At 35.2% G+C, this 18,889-nt stretch overlaps 1 protein-coding gene across 1 annotated transcript in view; it reads left to right on the plus strand.

The window, feature by feature from the left end:
* LOC150087437 (ATPase family AAA domain-containing protein 2-like) overlaps positions 1 to 18,889 on the plus strand; it is a 450,193-nt gene that overhangs the window by 103,378 nt on the left and 327,926 nt on the right. Inside the window, exon 8 of the mRNA XM_090372484.1 lies at positions 5,525 to 5,636. Within this exon, the coding sequence (XP_090228610.1) occupies positions 5,525 to 5,636 (112 nt within the window). The remainder of the gene's footprint in view (positions 1 to 5,524; positions 5,637 to 18,889) is intronic.

Genomic DNA, 18,889 nt, shown 5'->3' on the forward strand with positions numbered 1-18,889 from the left:
TGAGACACTATGATCAGATCTGGAGCCAGCATTTTAGAACACTTGATAATTATATACAAGAAGATGCTTGACAAGCCTTAAAGCAAATTTTTATTTTTTTATGGCCAAACTTCATAAAGTAACAAAGCATTTAATGATATAGATCAAAAGTAAAACCGAGTAATGAAGGCTCTGGCTAAAATTCACACTGTCACTTTAATAGATATTGTTATTTTCAGATTTAAATCATTTTAGTTATTTTCAAATTTAAATGATTTTGGTAGACATTCACCCTCATATTGAGGGTGAATGTCTACCAAATATGTCTGGCAGAGGGTTAACTAAGATCCAGTATAATGAAATGCTAGTAGCAGATGATGTTCCATCTACCCGCTAGCACAGTATTTTATGAAAACCATGTATTTAAATCTAATGTGTAAGGCTATGGCTTTAAATAAAATATTCTTTTTCTTATTATATTTTACATTACAAAATATGAGAACATCTCATACCTTTTTGTATGAAAATTCTTCAACCCAACGCTCACATCCAGTTGATCTTGTTAATACATTATATAAAAGGCCCAAGTTAAAAACGTGATATAAACCACTAAAATATTGTTAATTTAACCCAATTTTCTAAAAACTAATCTGTATTCAGTTCCCATTACCCACTCACCACCAGAAGGAAGAGCAAAGCGTAGCTGATGCACACCAACCCACCCAAAACTAAACCAACCAGCAATAAACATGGAAACATAAGACAATTGTCAAATTCTACATTAAAATCGTTTTGACTAAACTTCTTTATAAGTGACCGGATTATTTCGGCTGCAATCTGTGCTCACAAGAAGTAAAGTAACACACTTAACAAAATTCACTCTGTTATAAAATTGAATTCGATTAAAATAAGGAACAAATGACGAGATTATTTTTGCTAACCCATGCAAATAGTTATTCACACATGCGCATAAAGGTCCACGAGTCTGAAATGGAGAATGGTCTGCATATGTTTATCGAATTTGAATTTAATTTCTAGTGTTTCAGCTATTAAGAGTTTTATGTATTCATTTTGTGTATTAATTACACTCACCTTGTTAAAAAGAAAAACATGGTTCTCCTGGATGCCGTGAAAGGAAAGTTCAGTTGCACCTGTCATTTTTGACGTCACATATGCCTGGTGTTGATGAATTCGCATAGAAAGATATTTCTGGGTAGAACCGATGTAAAAAGAGTTACATTCCCCACATTCAATGTTATAGACTATATTGGTTTGTTCTATGTTAGAGATTGAGGTAGTCTTCCTCATCTTCAATATTGCCTGGAGTTTATTTACAAGCTGTGCCACTATTTTAAATTTCTTGTTTTTAAAAATATTAATAAACTGCTTATATGACCGCTGTACATAAGAAACCTTAATAAAATATTTGTGTGCTGTTCTTACTAAGTGAAACTGATTCATATTTTTGTTTCGCATATCGTTGAATGCTCGCATTATATTTAATGAATATCACCTGTTCAAAAATCTTGTAGCAAGTTTTCTGAGTTCGTCATTAAGAGTTTCCTGCATAGAACTATATCTATATGCATTGTAGAATTGGTTGAAAATGATACTCCTTTTATAAATAAAAGGGTGATAATTTGAATAATACCAAAATTTCTCTGTTTATTTATTTTACAAATTTAACTAAAACTGTGGCAATTTTTTTTTTTTTTTCCAAAATATAAAAAAAAACATGGCCACAGAAGCCGATGTGCCAACAACTACCAAAAAAAAAAAAAAAAAAAAAAAAAAGACTGCAGCACAGTGATAAAGCATTGATAAAATTAGATTGCCACTCACACATTAATCAAGTCTTGAATGTCTGGGATTTCTTTCTGAAATAAAATTACCCAAAACAAAAATCAGCCATTAAAATATTTTTTGAAAATAATAACAGTTAACTGCAATTGTTCTTTTATGTTTTAGCTCTTTAGTTTTGAGCAGTGGGGACATCCTAAAAACTGAGTTGCTTCTATTAATAGTAGTAGTAATGCCAGATGATAAAAGAAAGCAAGCTTATATAGCATCAGGCAAAAAAAAAAAAAAAAAAAAAACAGTTCCCATTAATACCATCCAAGAATTTGTCTAGTTCTCCCTTGAGTTTATCTCCCATCCACTTCCACAACAGATGGAAACTTGTTGTAACAATCAACCATCCACTGGCTGAAGATAAACTTCAGTACAACAATCCTTCCTCAGCTTGAATTTATGCCCCCTCATTGTGTGTAGTCTCAGCAAGTGAAAGAATACCATTAACATTCAGCTTACTCAATCCATTCAAAGCTTTAAACACCTCAGTCACATTGCCCCGTAGGTACCTACTTTCAAGATGCTGCAATTCAGAACTGAAGCCTTTCGATGTAAGAGCACCCTTTGGTTCCCTTTACCAATCTGGTTACCTTTCTCTGCACCTGTTCCAGCAGATCTATATCATTTCCTAAAGTAAGGCCTCCAGATCTATATACAGTACTCAAGATACAGCCTAACCATGGTCTTATACAACCGGATACCACCTCCTTGTCCCTGCTAGCAAAGTTTTTGTATATCATTGACAAAACCCCATGAACAGTCCTGGCCGCATGTCTCCACTGCTCAAAGAATTTCATGTCTCACCTCACAATTATCCCCAGGTCTTTTTCATTCTCCACTACCCTGAGTGTAGTGCCACACAATTCATAAGTTACTATGGGAGTTACTGCTACCCACGTACAGTACTTTGCATTTGTCAATGTTAAACTTCAACTGTCATTTCTCAGCCAATCAACTCAATTTTCCTAGCTATTGTTGCAGTGGCTCACCCTGATGACTGTTGTTAACCACCCTGCCAAACTTTGTATCATATCTGCAAACTTAGATATTAAGCCTGACGGCCTCCGTAGCCAAGTGGTCAGGTGCGGGAATGTAGTAGCACATGCTCTTTGAGTAGACCAGGGTTCAAGCCCCCTGACTGCTGAATACGGTCGACCTGCCAACCCGCACTGGACCAGCGTGGCAGATTATGGTCCATTTCCCTCAGCATGAATTGTTGAGGAGGCTTCCATCCTGCAGTGGGTTGATAATGGCTGCACTTTACTCTTTTTACTTTTTTACCTTCATCATTATCATCAATAAATATTGAAAATAACAGTGGGCCCACCACTGAACCCCCGAGGAACTCCACTAATAATAACATTAGTCCACGGAGATAACCCAGTGCCCATTGACAACCACTCTCTGTCTTCTTCTACTTAACCGGCGGAATGCCATATTGCTCTAGTTTGTACAGCAGTCTCTTTATGAGCAAGAGTATCGAAAGCCTTCCTGAAATCCAAATATATGATGTAAAAACTATTTTTTGCATCGAGTTCCCTTGGTCTCTGCATCATAGTAACCTATCAGATTGGTTAGACAAGACAACCCCTTGACAAATCCGTGCTGTGATTGCAGTATAATTGCTTGCCTGTCCAAATGGTCCTGCATTTTTTAACCAATGATTCCATTATTTTCCCTGGAAAATAATGGAATCATTGGTTAAAAACCAATGATTTGGTTTTTAACCGTCTGCAGACCTTCCTTCCATCTGCATACTTACACATTAAGCCTAATATACCTTCATCAGTATCATTAATAAATACAGAAATCAACAATGGGCCCAGCACTGAACCCTGGTGGTGGGGGAGAACTCCACTGATAATATTAGTCCACGAAGAACAGTGTACATTGATAACAACTCTCTGTCTTCTTCCACCCAACCATTCACTTATCCATAGCAGTAACTTGTTCTTAATGCTACGATGTTCCAAAAGCTTTCTTGAAATCCAGGTATATGATATCAAAATTAATTTTTGCCTGATTCCTTTGTATTCAATCAGATTGGTCAGACAAGATCGCTCCTCAACAAACCCATGCTGTGACTGAGGTATAACTCCACTTCTGTGTAGATGGTCCTGTATTACTTCTTTAACCAGTGATTCCATTATTTTTCCTGGAACTGAAATTAAGTTAACAGGTTTACAATTGCCCATGTTACTCTTTGATCTCCCCCTTGTGAATTTGCACATCTCCAGTCTATGGAGACTTTCCCTAAATCCAAGGATGCTCTCATTATTGTTAAAGGTTTGCTTACCTCTTTTGCTGCCTATCTTTATATAATTGGAAAATTCCATCTATCCCTTTCTTACATTTAACTTCAGCAGTTTCTCTTCTACTTTCCTCTCAGTTATTACAAAATCATTTAGATCCCTGGTAGAATTTGATAAACTTCCACTCCCTTAAAGAGTTCCTCATGCATAAATGTAGATGCAAAATACTTATTCAGCTTGTCAGCAACCTGAGCATGATCATAATAGTTGAACCATCAGTATCAAGTAGACCAGTGTGATTCATACCCTTCCTTCTAGTGTTTACATAAGAAAAAAGGCTGTTATTTTTCTTTTCGTCAATTGCCAAAGATTTCCTATACTCTGCCTTGGCTTGCCTGACATCCTTTGTGACTTAATTGCAGACTACTTTAGGCTTCTGTATCACATGATAATTTATATGTGTCACTTGCATTTTCTTTCTCTGCAGCAAGTCTCATTAGTTCATCTTACATTCTTTTAGGTTTAAGCCTTGAACAGTGTTATTTTTCTGAATATAGCCCCAAACTAGGTGACTTGTGTATAGGAATCTTCATTATGCATTCTAATCTGAGTAGAATTCTTCATTTCTGCATACAAACTGCTGTCTGTTAAAGCCATTAAATTTTAATTAATTAGAGAAAATAATAGAATTCCACTTCACATGCTCTTTAGGCCAATTTTAACATTTAATTCCCTTCCTGTTAGTTAACAATGGCTTCTTTCTAAAAATTGACCACAAAATCCTGCTGAAATAATAGTCTTTAAATAGACATTACTTTTCTCCAGTGTGCTCTTCTCAGGCTGTTTTTAGGTCTATGGATGAAGTTCATTGGCTTCTGAGGTGTAAACACTTTTAATACCTTGTGTTGAGAAGCTGACTTTCGCTACATCTCTCAATCTTCCACATCCTTTTCATGTACCATATAAATAATAATAATATCTTCATCTTTGTCTGGCTTTGCTATGCCTTCTGAAACAGATCCTGTTTCAGAAGGCATAATGCCACAAAAATAGATTGATTATACTGCAGGCAAACAGCTGTTTCACATAGAAAACTTTTTTTTCCTGAAAGACAACGGCCACACTATTTATGTGGTGTTAATTGCATGTACTTTTCCATTGTAATACAAATTGACATTTCAAAATCTTGCTCATTTACAGCAGGGTCATTTGTATTTATTTTATCACTACAAGGTGGCAGATGTTACAATAAGTAATGTACTGCATCATATACATGCATGAGAAGTGTTTCATGTGAAGTGTTCACATTATTATAACTCAAGTAATTTTATTACAGAATAGAGCATAAATCAGTTTTTTTGAGTTGATGCAGTTTCATTTCAACACCACTGTATATTGTTTTTATTTGTAAATTTTAATTACTCGTATGTATTTTTTTGCAGATGCCTGCCGATGAATTTTAGAGAAGAGGAGTTATCAAAAGGGGTTCTTCGTGATCGTGCTAAAATTGGCACAAGCCTAGCTGATATCGATCCTATGAGTATTGATCGTTCTGTGAGTTTAGTACTTTCTGTTGGTATCCTATTCACGTATTAATAATGGATAAATTGTTTATATTTTCCTAGTATAGCCTATAACAAGATTTTCAATTAGAGAAAACAAAAGTGCCATCACTTTTGTAACATTACACATCTGGAAAAATTATAGTTAATATAAGGGCTATTCTGTTTGGAACTCCAGTATAATGATGGAATAATAATCTTTTCAGACTTGATTTAATTATTTTTATTTAGGCAAATGAGTTATTAAAAAAGCATCTATTTAGTTTGTAGTAAATCACCAAAGTAGATGAAATGGGCATCATTTTTGTTACAGTTCATATTTTGAATGCCCGCTATTGCACTACCTCAAATAAGCAAAGCTGTTCCAGTAGAGAAGGCTAATGTTGCTTATTCTCGGCAGATACCATCACCACCCACCATGAGAATAAATAACATTAGTATTCTTTACTGGGGAAGCATTGCTTATTTGATGTAGTGCAGTAATGGGCAACTCATTGTGAAAGGCGCTCACAATATAAGATAACAAGAATGATGCCATTTCACACACTTTGGTGATTTACTACAAACTAAAATGATTTTTTTTCACTGGCTTATTCGTCTAGTAAATTAGTGGCTTTCAACCCTAAACCTAAAAATATTTTTATTTATTAACAAATTTACTGCCTTAATGCAAATATACATCCATTTGCAGTCATTGAATGAACGAATACTGTAAAAGGAAAGGCACATGAAGTAAACAGCAGATTGATATCAGCGCACTAATTGAACCATGCTGAGATTACAGCTGAGATTTTGCTTAGCATCAATTGCAGCCGACCAGGCTAGCCGGGTGGGTAAAGTGCCTGCCTGGCAATCCTAAGGTCGCGGGTTCGAATCCTGCCTCAGGCTTGGATCAAAGTAAATGCAAAAACTTAGGAAGGTGCGCTATGGCCACAGAAGTTGATGCACTAACAACTAATATAAAAAAAAAAAAAAAAAAAAAAAACATCAATTGCAGTCTAGAAGGCGCTTATAAAAGCTGTATATACTTGATTCACGGTTTCACATGTTCTTTGCTTATGTTGATGTTGTCTAGTTTAGTATTTTCCACAAAAAGAAAAGGTAAAATTTTTTGAAGACTGTGCTTGCTGAATTTTAATTCTTTAGGTTGTGAAAAACAAACGTCATCCTTAGTGTATGTCTACTAATGAAATTTTGTGTAAAAGGTGTTTTCTATAAAATTTTATCTGAAAGGGTTGTTATAATGGATCCACAGCATGAGACATCAGGACTGAAACAGAACAGGGTTAGACATAGTGGCATAGTGTTGAGGGTAAGGTGGCATAAGTGGTTTTCCACAACTGCGCCATCAGTACTCTTGTGAGGTAGCAGAACTCTGTCAATGCCAGAAGTGTGTATGTGGTTTGTGTAGTATAGTGCGTTGTTGTGTTGTTCTTCTGGCTACTTTGTCTCGGCCCTAGTGGAACTCTGTTTCCTGCCCCCCCACCAACAGGGATGGACATAGTGTTAATTGTAATGTGGCTCCGTGGGTTTCCCCCAACTCCAAGTCAAGCAACGGGAGGAATACAAAACTCTGTAAAGGCCAGATTTATGTAGGTTACTTACTGAGTGTTAGGGTGGAATTGTGTTGGTTGTGCTATTCATCTGGCCTCTTAGTCTAAAGGCCTGTATTTTCTACACAAAAACGATTTTAGTTTATCGTCCAGCACCTCATGGTCACAGGATTTCATTAAAATTATTACGCAATTTTTTTTTTTTAATGGAAAGCGTGAACAATTAAAAATGTGTTTTTTTACACATGTAATATTTAACTAAATAAAACTTCTATTAATTCTGTTCAAAAAAAAAATACTAGAAACATAAAATGAAAGCGTGAAATAATTAGTACTGTTTTTTTAGCTCATAAATTTGTTAAGGGTGAAAAATTTATGGAACGTGCACATGTGCACATTTTTCTTCATGTGTTTTATACAGTATCTTATATTTGTTTCAAGTTCATTTCAAATATTGCATGCAATTAAGAGAATGAAATTCAAAATTATGTATATGCACATTTCTGTATATATATATTTATACAGCAGATGTGTATTTTTGTATTTAATTTTTATTTTTTTAAAAGGATGATACAGGCGGGCCTCGATTAACACGATTAATTCATCCTGCGAGTGCATCGCGAAAAACGGAAACGTGTTAATCGGATATCATAACCAATAGGAAAAATTATAATTGGTCCTTGACCTTCTGAAATGTCCATAAATAATTTAAAAAATACCTTTTAAATAACTTTTTAACTGTATATAATGTAAAAGATAATGAAAATAATTATGTAATTAAATGTTTATTGCATAAAACTGCGGTTTTTAAACTGTGCGCCGCGGAATATTTTAAATTTTCGAGGGAAACACAGCGATACTCGACATCTGTCGGACACCGTGCGAACTACTAGCTCGAGGTAGTTCACAGTTTCAGCATTTCTTATTAAGTTGTTTGGACCTAACTACTAAACGAAACTGTTAGGTATTTCTTTTGGTCTGGGTGCGCCTTGAAAAAATTACTGAGACATTAAAGGTGCCATGAACAGAGAAACTTTGGGAACCTCTGACATAAAATACACAATGAAGAAATTACTGTTGCGGAAATATTTGAACAGTGTTGACTTTCTCTTTTCATCAATCAATTTCTGAAAGCAAACAACAATCTTCTCTGGGCCCTGGCGAAATACATATCACAGAGAACATCAAACCTTTTGTTTGAGGTTCTATGTGATACAAAAGATTTCATCTAATTCTTTTACCGTTATCTCCTTCTCGGTAACATTTTCATCTGGCTCATTTAAAAATTTGAATTTTTAAATGCAAGTCTGCATTGACTTTATTAGCAGGAGACAAACACGTCTTCTTCTGATGGTTGATGGAACACACCGAGGTGGGCAGCAGGCAAACGTTTGTTTATTGACCGTATGACTGACTCGCAGTAAGCTTAACGTGCGATTCAAATCTTTTTCAACTATCGCATAAAAAAAAAAAAAATCCCGTTAACTGGAAATTTGCATCGTGTAAAGTGAAAAGTGGTATCATTTTTCAAATAGCGTTAACTGAATATCGTGTTAATCGAACTCGTGTTATGTGAGGCCTAGCTATATACCTATACGGATATAGCATGACCACTTAACAAAAAAGAGTTGCAAAAGAGGTCATATTGTATCTGACAGGTGTACTCATTCAGTTACGCTAGAAATAAAAATTTTGGGGAAACAGTAAAATTTCACTTATGTTTTAGTAAAGCAGTGTCTGTATTACAGGGGTAGTTAGTAAAAGTTTTGGTCATTATGCTTGAACCAAAAATTTTTTAACAGTGGTCACCCCCACACCAGTTGGGTGTAGTGAGAACACTGTTTGGTTAAAAATATGTTTGATTGTTTTTGTCTTTTGTTGTAAGTGGGATCATTCTGAATCAAGAACCTGATTCAGAATGATAGTTGCCCATAGTTTCTTCCCACCTTATTTGGTACCCCTTCTCCATTGACTGTAAGTCCCAGTGGAATCTGCCCCCATCTTACTGAACATCTCCCAGATTGAGTCTGAAAAAATCTAGGTAGAAGTAATGGATTTTGATTAACATTCTACATCCATTTTTTTGTAATTTTTAATTAACTTGTCAGCTAGTTCTTTATAAGTGTCATTCTAAATGTTATAAAAAAAGCTATTCTCTTCAAGGTGAAATGACTGCCAGGCATATCACTTAACATGAGTTATTTTGTCTGCCAGTTCTTATGAAGCCATGTACTTAAAAATAAATATTCAAAATTGTATGATGCAAAAATGAAATATGGCATAATATTGTGAACCAATAAATATCCACCTTTCACTTTTGCAACATACAAGTTTGGAAACATTTGGTATATGCTTGAAAGGGTGCTACCTTGAAGATCAAGTGCTTTAACAAATTGTTTCACCATATCAACTTAATTGGTCTTGTCTGACAAATTTGATTTGATACTATGATGTGGTTACAAAGGAACTGGCATAGCCAGGTGGGCAGGAGCAGCAGTGCATAGCACACGCTTCTTGATTAGACCGGGGTTCGAGCCCGTGACCACCAAATACGGACGAAGCGGAAAGGTCAGGGAATGACCACCACATATCCCCTGAGCAATATGGCCTTAGTTGCTAATGCTCCTAAAAACCAAACAACAACAACAACAAAGGAACTGGATGCAAAAAATAATTTTGATACCATATACAGTAAAATCTCGTTAATACAAACTCATTTTATACAAAGTACTTGTTTATATGAAGCACATGCCATTCCCCTGCGAAAAGATAGGCTTTTCTATGTAAATATATTCGTTTATTACAAAATTCGGTTAACAAAGGGTACTAGGAAAGTTTTGCAATATGACGCAACAATGAATCACAGGAAGCTGCTTGTTGCTGCATGTTGAGACATGTTCATACATGCATAGTAGCCACCGCGCCAAGTCGATGGGCTCAGTTATTCATTAGTAGTGAGAGTGTAAAGTGCTTGCGATGGCATCATGGTCACGAAATGAGATAAGGACAGTTTTGCGGTATAATTTCGTGCGTGGTTTAACCATAGACCAGTGCTTAGAAGAAATGACTCTTGCACTAGATGATGGTTGTCCACATCGTACAACGATATTCAGGTGGTATAGAGAATTCCAAAGGGGAAATTTCACTCTGGAGGATTCTGAGAGGCCGGGAAGGCCACGAACGTCAGTTACGGAGGAAAACGTTACTGCTGTGAGGAAAATACTTGACGAAAACAGGCGAGTGACCTACCAACAGATAGAGGATACTTTGGGCCTAAATGCACCAGCAATTCGTTCGATTCTGCAAGATCATTTGCACGTGAAGAAACTTTGTTCTCTCTGGGTGCCTTATCAACTGACTGAAGAGCAGATGACACGACGTGTGACTTGGTGCCGGGAGATGTTAAAAAAGTTTGATAAGGGACAATCTCGGTATGTGAACAACATCGTGACAGGTGGCGAGACTTGGCTGTACTATTACGATCTGCCGACCAAGGCTCAAAACAAAGTTTGGGTCTTTGATGATGACGACACACCCGTAATTGTCAGAAAATCCCGATCTGTAAAGAAGAAAATGATAGCTGTATTTTTCAAATCGAGTGGAATTGTGGAACGTGTCGTTTTGGACACGCAGAAGACAGTCACAGCTAAGTGGTATACTGAACAATGCCTGCCTAAAGTCATTGGATCTATGAAGAACCTGTGGCCAAAGTCAAGAATGGACACCTGGTACCTCCATCACGATAATGCTCCAGCTAACCGCGCCAAAGCCTGCACCGAATATTTGACCACGACAGGACTGAAACTTCTCGAGCACCCTCCCTACAGTCCAGACCTTGCTCCCTGCGACTTTGCACTGTTCCCGCATTTGAAAATGAAGCTAAAAGGGAGGCGGTTGTCCAGTGATGAGGACCTTCTACAGACTTGGGACAACGAGTGTGCTTTACTCCCTAGTGAAACTTGGCAGAACTGGTTTAAAGATTGGTTTCGGAGGATGGAGAGGTGTATTGAATGTAGAGGAAATTACTTTGAAAAAATTAAATAAACAAAGCTGTATTGCAAAACTTTTCTAGTACCCTTTGTATGTATTACAAAGTTCTTTTTCATCCTGTGAGAAATAAATATTGTCATTTTGTATGTTTAATACAAATCTTGGCAGAGCTGTCCGATTATTGACCCTATTATTGCCTCTGGCCACCTGACTCCCCACTTCCTGAAGGATGGCACTGACTTGTTAGAAATTAGTTTTGTGTAAACAAAAGCAGTTTATGGTAGCTAGAACGTCAAGTGCACTCTGAAAAACATCTTTCTGTAGGATGAGTTGTTAAATTAACAAAAGAATAAAAAGTTTTTCTAAATTGTTTGCCTGCACTTCCTCCCTCTCCTCAGGAATAAGGACAGTTGCAATTGTTAACCCAGTTCAAAGAGTCTTTTGCTATCTTATACAGCAATCTATTTTTTGTGCCATTTTAATCTGAGCTGATATCTTTTTTGGAACTTGTCTTTAAATTAATTTAAAATTTGTTTATTAAATCTTATCTAGTAGTGTTATGGCAACAAAACGTAAACGGATGGAAATAAGCTGAAATTAAACTAAAAATTATACAAGAGGCTGATAGGATGGAAAGAAGCAAAACGGACATTGCAAACGAATACAACATCCCTTTATCTACTTTATCTACAATACTGAAAAATCAAAAAAGACTTGAAGAAGTGCATGACACTGGAGCAGTGATGAAACACAGGAAACAAATTCACGGTGCAAAACACAAGGAGCTTGAAACAAAATTTTTCGAGTGGTACCAACAAATGCGTGCATCAATTTGCCAATATCAGATCCAATTTTGCAAGAAAAGGCAAATTACCTAGCCCAATAACATGGAATTAGCCACTTCAAATGCAGCAGTGGCTGGCTCCAAAAATTTAAAGACAGGAATAACTTGGTTTCTTGAAATATTTGCAGTGAGTCTGGATTAGTCGACAAAGAAAAGGCTACTGATTGGTTGTGTTCTGTACTGTCCATTCTTGAAAAATATGAGGCAAAGGATATTTTTAATCATGACGAGACAAGTTTATTTTATAATTTGTCGCCAAACAAAACATTTGCTGTTCGAGGAGCGTCTTTTCATGGTGGAGACAGTATTGAGACAGTATTGCATCAAGTGTAATAATTAACTGCTTCAGAAAGAGTGGCTTTGAAGAGAACATCATAGAAAAACATGACCCAGCAAACAATGCGATAGCAACATTGAGGAATTTGAAGGAGCATATGCATTTTGTTGGTGAATTTGAAGACTTTGTGAAGGTTGATGATGAAGTCGACCAGTGCAATGCCAACACCAGAAGAACTGCCAAGCACCAAACAAAACGATGTTTTTGTTACCAGCGAAAGTGAAGAAGCACACACACACTGCCATTTAAAAAAGATTCCCAAAATGAACGTAATAGAGAATATGTTGGTCTGCAGTAACGTTGATAAAGAAACAACTATTGCATTTGATAATGTCTGTGCTGTAGTTAAAAATGCATATAGGATAAAAACTGTGCAAACAACATTGGATTATTTCTTTAAATTAGATTAATTTATTAAAAAGTTAATGGTTTCTGTATCTCCTTTTATATTAAGATTGTAATTATTTTTACTATGATACTAAAATATTGTATATATCAAAATATATACTGTACAATATTTTCATTTCCATTAATTGCTTTTTTCTTAGTTTTTCTTACAAATCAAATAAAATCTTTAAAAAATATGTTATTCCTATTACTGTATTGTTAGACAAGGCTTTTGTTTTTATTTTATTTTTATTATTTTATTTTAATTTAAATTAATTAATTTTTGATATTATTTACATTATTATTATTTTTAGATATACAGTATGTACCCAAGGGGGGAAAAAAACCCCTAAAATTTTGGCACTTTTGGGGGACCTCGTTATTACAAAACTTGTAAATTTAAGTCCCTTGAACTTTGTATTAACGAGATTCGCTGTCCTTGGATTTCAGGAAAGCTTTTGACACTGTTGTGCATGGAAGACTACTAGAGCTTGCATAAAACCGAGAAATTTCAAAACCGAGTTTAACCGAAGTTTACTCTTAAAACCGGTTTTAAAACCGATTTTCTCAGACTTAGGGAAAATAATTAAAAGCTTATAACAGAGGTATTTATTTTATCTTGGGTAGATTGTACAAATCGTAATCAAATCTTTTAAACAAAATCTATCACCTCTTATAGTAAAAAAAATAAAAAAATTAAAATGCTCCATAAAAGTAATCAGCTTGAGATTATACAAAATTACAAATTGTATTCAAATCCTTTGAATAAAAACTATCTTCTCATATAGTAAACAAAAAAATAATAAGCCCTACAATAATAATAATAAATAAATAAAAATAATGTGAAAAAAACCAGCTTGGGGAAATTACTTTCCTATTTATTGCTCAGCTTTTTTCTGAAAATGATCCTTTAAAAAACACAGTATATTAAGCATTTTTACTGATAGACGTGACGTTATTTTTGTGTTAAAGAGACCAGTGATCGAAAACACTCAGATTGGACACTTGTTGGTTTAATGGTCAGCAGTGCTCTATAAACTTTCTCCAGCTTTTCACTTCTACTGCTAGTTGACTCCAAAAATTTAAATTCATAGCTGATTTCCAATTCACTCGGATATTTTGAAGGCTCTTCATTTAATCTCTTTATTACACTATCATACTCTCGCATGAGTGTATCTCCAACATCAGAACTAGACGAGTCTTTGTTTTCTTCTAGAAGAACAGTTCATTTATTTTCAGTTTCTTCATTCAACGCTAAGACTCCTTCGGAATGTTTTGCAAATAATCTCTGATAAATCTCTTCAGCATGCTTTTTCAAAACTTGCTTACTTGGAAAATCAAAACTTTTTAAACCTGAATCTTCTTTCCTAAACTTTTTGGGGTTGTGTAGATAGCTCATCAAAGCCACAGTTTGGCAATTTCGTCTTGCATTGTAACGCTGCAAAAGGCTTTGGCGAAACTTTAAAGCAAATGGGTTTTCTGCTGTATCAAGCTTAGCAAGCAGAAATTCTATTGAAGACTCTGCTTTAAGTAAGTCTGTATCTTCTGAGGTTATAGCCTTCAGAATAATTTCAACTGGTCGCAAAATTTCACATAGCAATTCAAGTGTTTTCCAGTCATAGTCAGACAGCTTCAGTTGATAGTACTGCACATAGAGCATTTGGAATGCAATTTTTCAATTTCAAAAATCTCTCTATTCAATCATATAGAATGTGGTATCCCATCTAGTCTTTCAATCTAATATAAGTTTATATTCTTTCCTATTAAATTTTCCTTTAACAAAATTTTGTAACATGTCATTTTTGGTAGGCGATTTTCGAAAAAGCTTGCAAATTTTTCTGACTTCGTTAATAGTTTGTGCAATATTGGCCATTGGATTGAAGAAATAAATGAGCTCATCGGTAAAGTCGGTTTGATAAAGCATGCCTTGCTGTCTTTCTTTAACTTGTTCATCGTCACTACTTTCTTCATTATTTTCATTTTCTTCATTGTCTTTGTGAGACTCAGAGACTGTGGCACCATAATTGATTGCTTTTTCATAAAGTACATCTGTAACTGACAGATGTATACAATGGGCTATACATTGTTGATGATTAGGTGTAATTTGCTTTCCAAACTTAATCATCATTGCTGCTCCATCGGTGGTGCAGTCAACAATATCCTCATCCAGGTTCAAACCAAATTCCTTCAAGTGTCCATTCACAATTTGCTCAGTTCTTCTGCTATCAAGTGAACCATTAATCTCAATAAGACCTAACGACCAATGATTGTCTTTTGAATGCACATTTATATTCATATACCTTTTATTTTGTATAGACGTATATTCGTCTAGAGTCAATGAATACCGTGCACCCAAAACCAATGAATTTTTGAAATGCTGAATGAGTTCTTCTTTCTTAGTTTTATAATAATTCAGAACCATATTTTCAATTCCATTCACTGAGGCTGGTGGTAATTTATCATATTTATTTCTCTAAAGGTGAAGGCTTGATTGTATAAACTCACTCTTGGCAACTTAATTAAAAGAAAATCCATCTAAAGCAGCTAATTTTGAAATCTCTTCTTCCATAGATTTTTTAACGATAAAGTTTTCTTACGTTCTTACCATTTTTACGGGAGGTTCACTGTTATCTTGTTTAATGTCAATATGATGCATTTTCTTTAAATGCAACATCAAAGATGATGTAGATCCTCCAGACGACTTCATTATTTTCTGACATTTCGAACATTGTGCTTCATCTTTGCTTTTTTTAGCAAAATAATTCCATACATTTGATTGCATCTTAGACATATTAAGAGTAATAAATATTAATTAGTAGGAATTTATATCACCGACAATTTTAAATAAAAATATTGATGATAACAAAGGCACAATACTATGCGTCACTCCCACAACACTGAATGAAGAGTCTAAACGAGGCAAGTTTCAAAATTTTCAAGAAAGAAATTTTTAATTTATTTACTTGCAATATTTTCCCCCCCAATTAAATCTGTTGTATTTTCAAAATTACATAAAAGCTAAATTTGGTGAAAAGCTGCTTTTTGGAGAACATTTGATCGCAAATTTAATAGGAATAAAGAAGCAAGAAACTTTCTACGATTGGAATTTGATGCAATATTCAGCGAATCTGTTTCTAGTGGGTAACCATCAATAAGGCGCGTTCCATAACTTGCCTGGCGAACAAGATAGATGGAACGAAGAAGTGTTGAGCATTTTCTTTTACGCTATCGCTCCAACTCACTCAGTCGTAAATGAGTACACCTGCATCGTGCCATGATACAGGTGGGAAGATAAAAGGTAACCCTCCTAGATTTTGCCCACTTGCCCATGAGATTCGTACCTTAAAATAAAATAAAAAAACATGTTTAAAACATAAAACAGTTGAACGATCCAGACAAACGAACAAACAAAAGAAAATGTGCGTAACAAAAAACTATATTCGAGGGCTAACTAAGAAAATATTCGAATCCGGTTTTAGAAGCTCGGTTTCGGTTTTAACAACTCAATATGAAAACCGATTTAACCGGTTTTATAAAACCGGTTTGCAAGCCCTAAAGACTACTGTTCAAATTGGAGCAGAATGGTATTAAGGGAAAGTTGCTACAATGGATAAAAGGGTAGTTGAGTGGGAGAAGACAGGGTAGTAATCGATGGGTGCTTCTCTTTGTGGACTAATGTTATTAGCAGAGTTCCACAGGGTTCGGTGTTGGGCCCAATGTTGTTTTGTATATTTATCATTGATCAAGGTATATCAGGCTTAGTGTCGAAGTTTGCAGATGATACAAAGGTTGGCAGGGTTGTTAATGACAGTAATGGCAGTGTGCTACTTCAACAGCATCTAGAAAATTTGGGCAGATGGGCTGAGAAGTGGTAACTGAAGTTTAACCTTGACAAATGCATAGTACTGCATATGGGTAGAAGTAACCCCAGAGGAACGTACCAATTGTGTGGTACTACACTTAGGGTGGTAGAAAATGAAAAAGATCTGGGAGTAATTGTGCAGTCACATATGAAGTTTTCTGAGCAATGCAGTCAGTCTGCCAGAGAGGTCATGGAGTTTTGTCAATGATATACAGGAATTTTGCTAGCAGGGAAAAGGAGGCGATTATCCCCTTATATAAGGCAATGGTCAGGCCACACCTTGAGTACTGCATACCGGTCTGGAAGTCTCATTTTAGGAAGGATGTTGAGTTTCTAGAATGAGTACAGAGAAGGGCAATGGGATTGGTGAATGTAACAAAGGGTTGCTCTTACCAAGAAAGGCTTAAGTTCTGTAAATTATTGCATCTTAGGTACCTGCGAGGTGATCTGATTGAGATCTATAAGACCTTGAGTACTGCATACCGGTCTGGAAGTCTCATTTTAGGAAGGATGTTGAGTTTCTAGAATGAGTACAGAGAAGGGCAATGGGATTGGTGAATGTAACAAAGGGTTGCTCTTACCAAGAAAGGCTTAAGTTCTGTAAATTATTGCATCTTAGGTACCTGCGAGGTGATCTGATTGAGATCTATAAGACCTTGAATGATTTAATCAAGCTCAATGCTAATGGGATTCTTTCTCTTGCTGAGATAAATAAATTCAAGACGGAACTAGACAAACTTTTGGAGTGAATGGATGGGTGAAATAGGAAGGCTGTTTTTTTTTTGTTGTTTTTTTTTTTTTGGCTGGTGCTATATAAGTTTGGTTTCTTGTATCATACGCCTCTGTTAATGCTAACAGTTTTTATGCAGTGGTTTTCCAAAATTTAATTTCATGAAATTAATGTTTACAGTGTTTTGTAAATTTAAACCTCCTTTTCTAAATTATTTTTCTAAGTTACATTCTTTTTGGTAACTTTAGGTTTTAGATAATTTTTAACTGCTGTGATATTTTGTTAATTTAATATTTAACAAATAATATTTGGTAAAGTGATGGGACAAGTGTTTTTAGAGATTATGTTGAAAAATAAATGTTGTATGTTTGGGTAAGTTTCCTACTTTCTTCTTTTCTCTGGTTTTGTGGCTTTTTACTGATTCATCTAAAATGCCTTTTGTTTTTTGTGCTAATACTTCTTATTTTTTAAATGACTTGGTAGACAAATAGAAGGCATTTTGTCAAAATTTGCAGATATGTGAAGATTTGGCGGGGGGGGGGGGTTAATGATCAGTGCCAAGCAGTGCTCCTTTAGGATGATTTGGATCGACTTTGTTGGTCAGAAAAGTGACAGCTATGTTTTAATGCAACAAAATGCAAGGTCTTGGAAATTGCAATCCCAAAATAACTTATAAACTTGGCCAGTGATAAAGAATACATTTGAACACAGGTACATTTGGGAGTTATGATACAGGCATGCATGAAGTTCTCTGAGCATTGTACAGAGATAGCAAGAAAGCCCATGGTGTCCTATTGATGATTTATCAAACATTTTCTTGTAGAGATAGGGTGGGCATGATCTCACTGTATAAGACAATTGCAAGACTGGACTTGGAATACTGTGTCCAAATATAGAGTAGAGACCACCTAAAAAATAGAGGGGGCAACCCTCTATTTTTTACCTTTATTTTGTACCCCCCCCCTCTGCTTGCACACTCAATAAATGTGCCCATCTGCAGATATTACCTTAAGGTAATATCTGCAGATGGGCACATTTATTGAGTAAAGTCTTTGAATATACGGGCTACAGATTGTGACAACCAGGCACCTTAGATGAAACCTGATTATTGATTATATTGCTCAAACAGGTGTTATGAATGAGGGTAAAATTTTGACTGTTATAAATGATTCCAGAACTAGGGGAGCCATAAATTAAAATTACTGGGGAAGAGATTTAAACTGGATTGTAATAAGTTTTCTCATCAAAGAGTTTTTAATTTCTGGAAAAAATTATTTCCATAGGTAGTTAAGGTTGGCATCTTTAGGAAATTCATATGTAGTTTTTATTTTTCTTTTATTGTTTATTTTTAATATATTATTTATATATATTTTTTGGTTGCTACAACTAAAGCTTGTGACTTCCTTGCATTGTATTAATACTGATATTTTATCATGTTTTCCTGAACATCATAATTTCAACTTTGAAAAATTGTTATATCATACCCAAAAATCTAGTCATGGTGGCATGAGTTAGTAAAATATAAAACATTAGTTATCTGAG

Source organism: Mastigoproctus giganteus, chromosome 4, assembly GCF_048544385.1.
Source record: "Mastigoproctus giganteus isolate SK-2022 chromosome 4, ASM4854438v1, whole genome shotgun sequence".
Classification (NCBI taxonomy): domain Eukaryota; kingdom Metazoa; phylum Arthropoda; class Arachnida; order Uropygi; family Thelyphonidae; genus Mastigoproctus; species Mastigoproctus giganteus.